A 6729-nucleotide genomic window follows, 5' to 3' on the forward strand; every position below is an offset into this window, starting at 1 on the left:
TCTCAAAAAAAAAAAAAAAAAAAGATGTATAGTGAATGAATGTAAATAAATAAATTTAATTTTAAATTTAAATAGATAAATAAATAAATAGATAAAAAGAAATGACTAGTCCAATTAGATGCACTTTCACTTTGGGGTGGAGTGAGCTTGTTCACCAAGTAATGAGCACAAAGGGCGTTTGGTGAGAGAGGCAGAGGGATCTAGTGAACTCCTTCTGACTGTTAGGGTTCTTTTCGTAGATTATTATAATCTATTCTTATGTATAAAGCAGTGCCCAAGTGATCTGGAAGAATTAAGGATTTGCTCTCTAGCAATAACTGATGGTGTGGAAATATCTGATCAAATAAGAAAAGTCACTTACTTTAAAAAAACTGTACTTAGCTAAATAACTTGATTGAATGTGTAAAAGAAATTAAGATTTAAAATTAATTAATTAATTAAAAAATAGTTCCAATAAATGTTAGAAAAGCAAAGGAAGAGATTTTATGTCCACGAGCACAAGAAACATTTTGTCAGATGAAGGAAAGGGGAAGAGACCAACTAACCAGCTTGGTTCTCAGGCTGGAACAGTCACGATGGAGAAGGAAAAAGCAAAAGACGTGCGCCCGCAGGCTGCAGGAGGGAGGGTCCTAGGAAGCAGAGCGAGTGAACGAGGAGCTGAAAAGAGGTTTCCCGGTGAAACGAAATCTCGCAGAGCAAGCAGAACCCTCTCAGAGATCTGGTGGCAGAGTTTGAAAAACACTCTCTTGTTGAGAACATCTGTTCTGTCTCTATTATTTTTTTAATAATCTTTTATTATTTATTTATGTGTTTGCTTAATTCCAAGGACACATGTACACACCAGAAAGAGACAGAGAGGGCAGCTCTCACGATGGCTTGGGTACACCACACCATACCCATCTCCACTTCAGTTTTGTCAGAATTTTGAGCATGCACAAACGTTTTTAAATCCACATGGATTCAAACCATGTGGGATCCAGCCTTCTCAACCACTAAGTCATAGGACAGGCCTATTCTCTATTATTCTTCAAAGGACATTTTTATAAAACTATAATTATGCCTTAAGATTTCAGCATTTCGTTTTCCATTCTTGCTGGCCACTTGAACTATTATCAATGACAATGTAACCAAGGGGGAAACGGACTCCGTGTGTGTGTGTGTGTGTGTGTGTGTGTGTGTGTGTGTGTGTGTGTATGTGTGTGCAGAAGTAGTACTCATGTAGAAGTATCCTTAATAAAGCTTCAGAAATCGGATTATAAAAACCAATCAATAATAATTCGACCACTGGAAAAAAATGTCCCATTGAGGTAGAAAAATGTTCGGGGGTCTGAAGGAGGCCGAGAGAAAGCTAGGCATGTCACCTGTAGAGATTTCGTGCCACATCATCCTCATTGGTCGCATACCCTTGGGGATCATCAGTAAAACTGAAGCCTGTGCCCACCTGCAGGAGAGATAAATAACCAGGTATAAACATAGAGAAACATGTACCTTAGAGACCTTCAGATATGGAGGATCTTCAAAACGTTATGGAAAACGTGTATTATGAAAAATATGCATGGATTTCAAGTTTTTAGCACCCAGACAAGTTTGTTCTTTTAATTCTGAAGTGCCTGTAGATCCCACACTGGAAGGTGACCTTATTCCAAAAGCCAAGCCCTCTGACTTCAGATTTTTGCCATCACCCTGCGAGCCTGTAACCCTCCTCACAAGAGGATGCTGAATTTCACCCGCTCCTCCCACCCCCAAAGCCCAAGCAAAACATCAATGTAAAGCTTTGCTCTGGGGCCTCTGCCAGATGTTAACTTAAGAAGAAAGAATTCATGTTTGTTGGCCTCAGCCCATGGAATCAAAGGATTCAGTTTTCTCCTCTCTGAAACCGGGTAGTAACTTGCTCTGTCCTGCCAAGAAGGACCCTCTAAGTTGGAAATAAAAATGTAATTGCTAACTATCATCTCCATTTTCTTTTCCTTATTTGTGAGAAATAGGACCATTAAGCCATTTCGTCTTCAGTTGATAAGGAGCTGTTAATGATTAAGAGCAGATCCAGGTGATGGAGAGCTGCTACTGCGACTAGACTCACATGAGAAAGGTCCTGGATTCCTATGTCAGGACCTCACTAAGCACACCCACACCCTCTATTTTGTTTTTGTTTTTTTTTTTTTTTGAGAGGTTTGTTTGTTTGTGTTTTGTTTTTTTGTTTTGTTTTGGCTATAGAGCACGTGTGCTCACCAGAAAAACAGAGAGACAGAAAGCCAGAAAGCAAGAAATCACTCCCTAGGGGGATGGCCAGGCCGCAATCCCTTCTCCTCCATTCTCCTCTTGGGATCTTAGGCATGCACACACATGCACCCGGCGCGAGTTTAAGCCACAGAGTCTGGGACTTGAACTGCGGCTGACTACATAGGAGTCCAGCAACATAGCCGCTATGCCAACTGCTGGTCCCCACACCCTCTATTTTTAATACATTCTTTTTTTAAAAAAAAAAAAAAACAGGGATTTTTGCTATAGGGTATGTGGACTTGCTGGAGGGACAGAGAGAGAGAGACAGAAAGCAAGAAATCACTCCTTGGGAGGATGGCCACATCACAGTCCGTTCTCCTCCATTCTCCTCAGGATTTGGGCTATACATGCACACATGCTTGGCTTGAGTTTTAGGCGACGGGATCTGGAACTTGAACCTCAGTCAACTACGTGAGAGCCCAGCAACATAACCATTACACCATCTGCTAGTCCCATATTTTTAATATTTTCTTAATAAAAAAATCAATAGTTCATAAAGTCATCTCTTACTTACTGGGTTATCAATGTACAGCATGGAAAGTGTGGTGGTCCATGGAAAGTCTCGGATGTTCACTATTAAAAGAGAGAAGAGGTCTCAGACCAAGTCATTGGTAAACAGTCCATCTCCGGCCTGGTCCTGGCCAGGAGCCCAACACACCGGCCCGTCCTCAGGAACTCACAGTCCCCTCTATACTGCCCCACGTGCTCACTGTGGGGAGCAGGCACCAGCACCTCAACCTTCTCTTCCCCTCTCCTTTACTTTTTCCTGACCCCAAGAGTTCCTATACCTCAGATGAAGCTTGCAAACTAAACCCCAGGCAACTGGTTCCTAAAGCAACATCCACCAACGCCCTGTGCAATAAGACCACATGGTCAATCCAATAAATCATTCTAAATGATCCTGTTGGATTCTCTTCCTCCCACCCCATCCTGAAGAGAACAACAACTGCCACAAAACTGGCACCTCCACTTTTGTCCTGAGTCACAAACTGGTTCACATTCCACATTCTGATCCGGGAAAAGGAAGCAAATCTCCCTGGAATAAAACAATGGGCTGCTGGGAAACCTGAGTGACAGCCCGACGGGGCTCTTCTCCTTCCGCTCTTCTACCTCAGACCCACCCACAGCATCTTGCTTCTGAGGTATCTGCTCGTGTATGGAACTGAACCATAAAATGGGGACTTTGCGTGCATAATTAGAGATACCATTCCACCCATTAGCCCCATGCAAAAGAGCTCTCCCAAATACTAATGAACACCAACTGTTCTCACGAAGCGAGAATGCCTGAGTCAGCAGCAGACTGGGCAAAAACAGCTTAGAACCTTTCACCCAAATTTCAAGGCAGAAAGCAGCCCAGTCAGGACACTCACCCGGAGGGTGGCTCCTCCTTCTGAGACCGACACTGCCAGAAAGTTGTGTTTTTATAATCTGGAATCATTAAACTACTCCTAGTGGTTTGGTGTTTACTTTAAATTAGTTTTGAAGCAGATATAAGGCTCAGAGGAAGGATTCTCTACAGGAAATACAGTCCAAAATACTTACGGGTCAGGTTCTTGGTGACAACATAAGGTCCATTTTCCACAAAGAGCCCAAACATGGATGAACCTCCTGGCCCGCCCTGGAGCCAGAGAACCACGGGGGCATCCATTGGTTGTATCTAGAGGGAGTAGAGAAACCAGTGACCACACAGAACACTCACATGGCTGCAGACTGCACTGAGTAAATTTACCCAATCCTCTTCTTTCACGGTCTTGACCAAACCCCATCAAGCCTTCCCAGAACCCAAAGACCATTCTCCATTGTGTACAAAGTCCTGGCCATCCCTGGAGGTTTTGAATTCATGTTTGCCTTGCATGCTGGTGTCTTCTTGATATACAGTTAAGTTCTTGGTCACCAACGGGCAGTAAACCCCTTGAATGCAGAAGCTTTTCTTGTGTATGCTGCTAGACACCTGGCACACTGCCTGGGGCATGGCTCTATTTTTTTTAGCTATTAAAGCTATAAGAGGACTCTTCCATTTGACCTGCGTATTCCCAGCAGAGGTGCAACAAAGAATCCATTCTCCTCAGTTGCAGTTTTCTCCGTAACTGAGAATCCAAACTGTCTTTCGGATAAGGGATCAGAACAATTTCATTCGACATAGGGGAAACTGAGGAGAAGTGGGCTGACCTGAAGTCATTTAGTCCCCAATGCAAAGAACAGGAGCAAAACACAAATAAGGTGTGGAGGTATTCAGGAGATACAGGAGAAATAAATTAGAGTCACTGGTAGGCTTGCTGGTAGGTTTGGGATGGTGAAACTTATCGTTGGCAGTAGTATTGATACCATAAGCTTTGATGACAGACTTTTCATTCTTTTCATCTAACCCATATTTACTGAGCACCTAGGATGGGCCAGATAGGCCCCATGCTAGGAGCTGGCACCTTGGACTGTGGACCTTGACTGGAACACAGTCAGGCAGAGGAAAACTACTCATTCTCTTGGAGCTTACGACTTCATGGGGGAATATTCACAGTAAGTCAGTCAAGAAAGAAAGCATGTGATGATTAAAGAGTGTGAAAAAGGAGCAGAATTGAGGATAAGACAGTCCCTAAGAGCCAAGGAGGAGGAGGCCTATTTCAGCACAGGTCACAGGGAGGTCAGGAACGTTGGCCTGAGACCTGAAGTCTGAGGAGAATCCAGGCAGGAGTAGAGCTACGGCAGGGAAAAGGCAAACCCCAACAAAATAAAGGGCAGGGTGTGAGGAGCAGTGAGTGAGGAGCTGCATGCCCCGTGGCGAATCCCGCAGAGCCACCTGTAAGGAGTTCTGCTTAGCCTGGCTCCTGGTAGGATGGACGGTTAGTCTTCGTGTGATGTCACGGCTCATTGGGGGTTCAGTCCACCGGACATAGCGAGCACAGATTCTGTTACTTCAGACAGAAAGACTCCTGCAGCCTCTCATGTGCCCTGGCTACATAGACAAACTACACCAGGTATAGGGGGATTTCTCCCCGTCTCCTCATCAGAGAAGTCTGACATCGCTCCTTCAGCAGCTTTGGGGAGGGCCAGAGGGCCTTGCAGAAGGAGGGATGCTCGTAAGAGCCATAGGCTGGGCGGCAGCCTTCCTATGAGGTGCTACACTAAACCCACTCTCAAGCATTAAGGAATTAAGTGACACAGGGGCCAGGTGGTGGGGCAGTGCTAACGCAACTGGACCTATGTGGGAACAGTCATGGGTTTGTATCCCGAGACCTGTCTGAGAATGCTGAACCCATGTGTGTCCATGACCCAGGCCAGCAGAGAACGGGGAGGACAGTGGCAGGGAGGCCCATTGGTGATGCCTCTCTTCCTCTGTCTTCCTCTCATGGAAGAAAGACAGAAATTTAAAATGAGAAATTAAGCGATATAACTAGAGCCCTTGGAGCAATACCTAATGTATGACAAAAGAGCAATAAATGTAAATGATTAGTCCAAGGAAACAGGGAGAATTGATAGAAGCCCAGAGTCAGACTGGGACAGCCAGTCAGCAGAGTCGCAGAGCTAAGTCCGCACCATACAATGGGTGAGTGTGTGAGCTGCACTGTATGCTCCTTGTGGGGCTTTGGGGAAGGTGCTATGCTCCCCGGGTCTTAGTTTCCATACCTGTAAGAAGGGGATAGTAATACTTGGTTGTCAGAAAAATCATAATGTATTTTTGCATAGTAAACAGAAAGACATCACGATGATCCAATAGTATCTATATATACAGTGTATGGTTGTGTGGGATTCGACAAATCACTTCCTGTGAGACCCAGTGAATAGCCTATAGTATGTGTTCAATGTTAGCTATTGCTGTAATAGGTAAACACAAGTTCAAAGGCAAACGATTCAATTAAGAGAGAATACGAAAGAGACTGTTGGTTTTTTTCCTTGCTCCTTTAGGCTCATGACTTCCCTGGCCAGTTTTCCACTAGTTAATTCACTAGGTTTTCACTACCAAATTCACTAGTCACTTGTCCATAAACAAGTCAAGAAAACAAGGGTCTTGCCTTGTAACTCAATGCAGGAGAAACTGGGATCAGAGACAAGCTTTCAAAGTTGCTGCAACAAAGCAGAGTGAGCCCTGGAATTGGAAACCAGCCAGGTTGTGATTCTGCTCGGCCACATAATAAATAACTGACCCTCTGTTGTGTCCAGCCCTCAGTTTCCTCATCTGACAAAGAGCAATAACGCCCACCTCATGGCTTGCTTGAAGGTTCTGATGAGAAAATGCACTTGAAATGATACTGTAAATTCTAACCTGGTAAATCAATAGAACCACCTCTGCTCCAACCTGCCTGAACCCAACTGCATGCAACTTGTTTGAAAAAGTGATTTCTATCTCCTCTCAGATCTTCTTTTTTGCTATGGACTAGCACTCTCCAAAACCACCTTCCACTTGCATTCACTCAGCAGGTAGAGAAGATTACATGTATTAGAAGTGGAAAGAGT

General features: G+C 44.3%; 1 protein-coding gene across 1 annotated transcript in view; it reads right to left on the bottom strand.

Moving 5' to 3' along the window:
• CPVL (carboxypeptidase vitellogenic like) overlaps positions 1-6729 on the bottom strand; it is a 176692-nt gene that overhangs the window by 109492 nt on the left and 60471 nt on the right. The window contains exons 4-6 of the mRNA XM_027770932.1: positions 3823-3937; positions 2795-2853; positions 1362-1441 (exon numbers count right to left, since the gene is read on the bottom strand). Of these exons, the coding sequence (XP_027626733.1) occupies positions 1362-1441; positions 2795-2853; positions 3823-3937 (254 nt within the window). The remainder of the gene's footprint in view (positions 1-1361; positions 1442-2794; positions 2854-3822; positions 3938-6729) is intronic.

Source organism: Tupaia chinensis, unplaced genomic scaffold, assembly GCF_000334495.1.
Source record: "Tupaia chinensis unplaced genomic scaffold, TupChi_1.0 Scaffold000170_1, whole genome shotgun sequence".
In the NCBI taxonomy this organism is placed as follows: domain Eukaryota; kingdom Metazoa; phylum Chordata; class Mammalia; order Scandentia; family Tupaiidae; genus Tupaia; species Tupaia belangeri.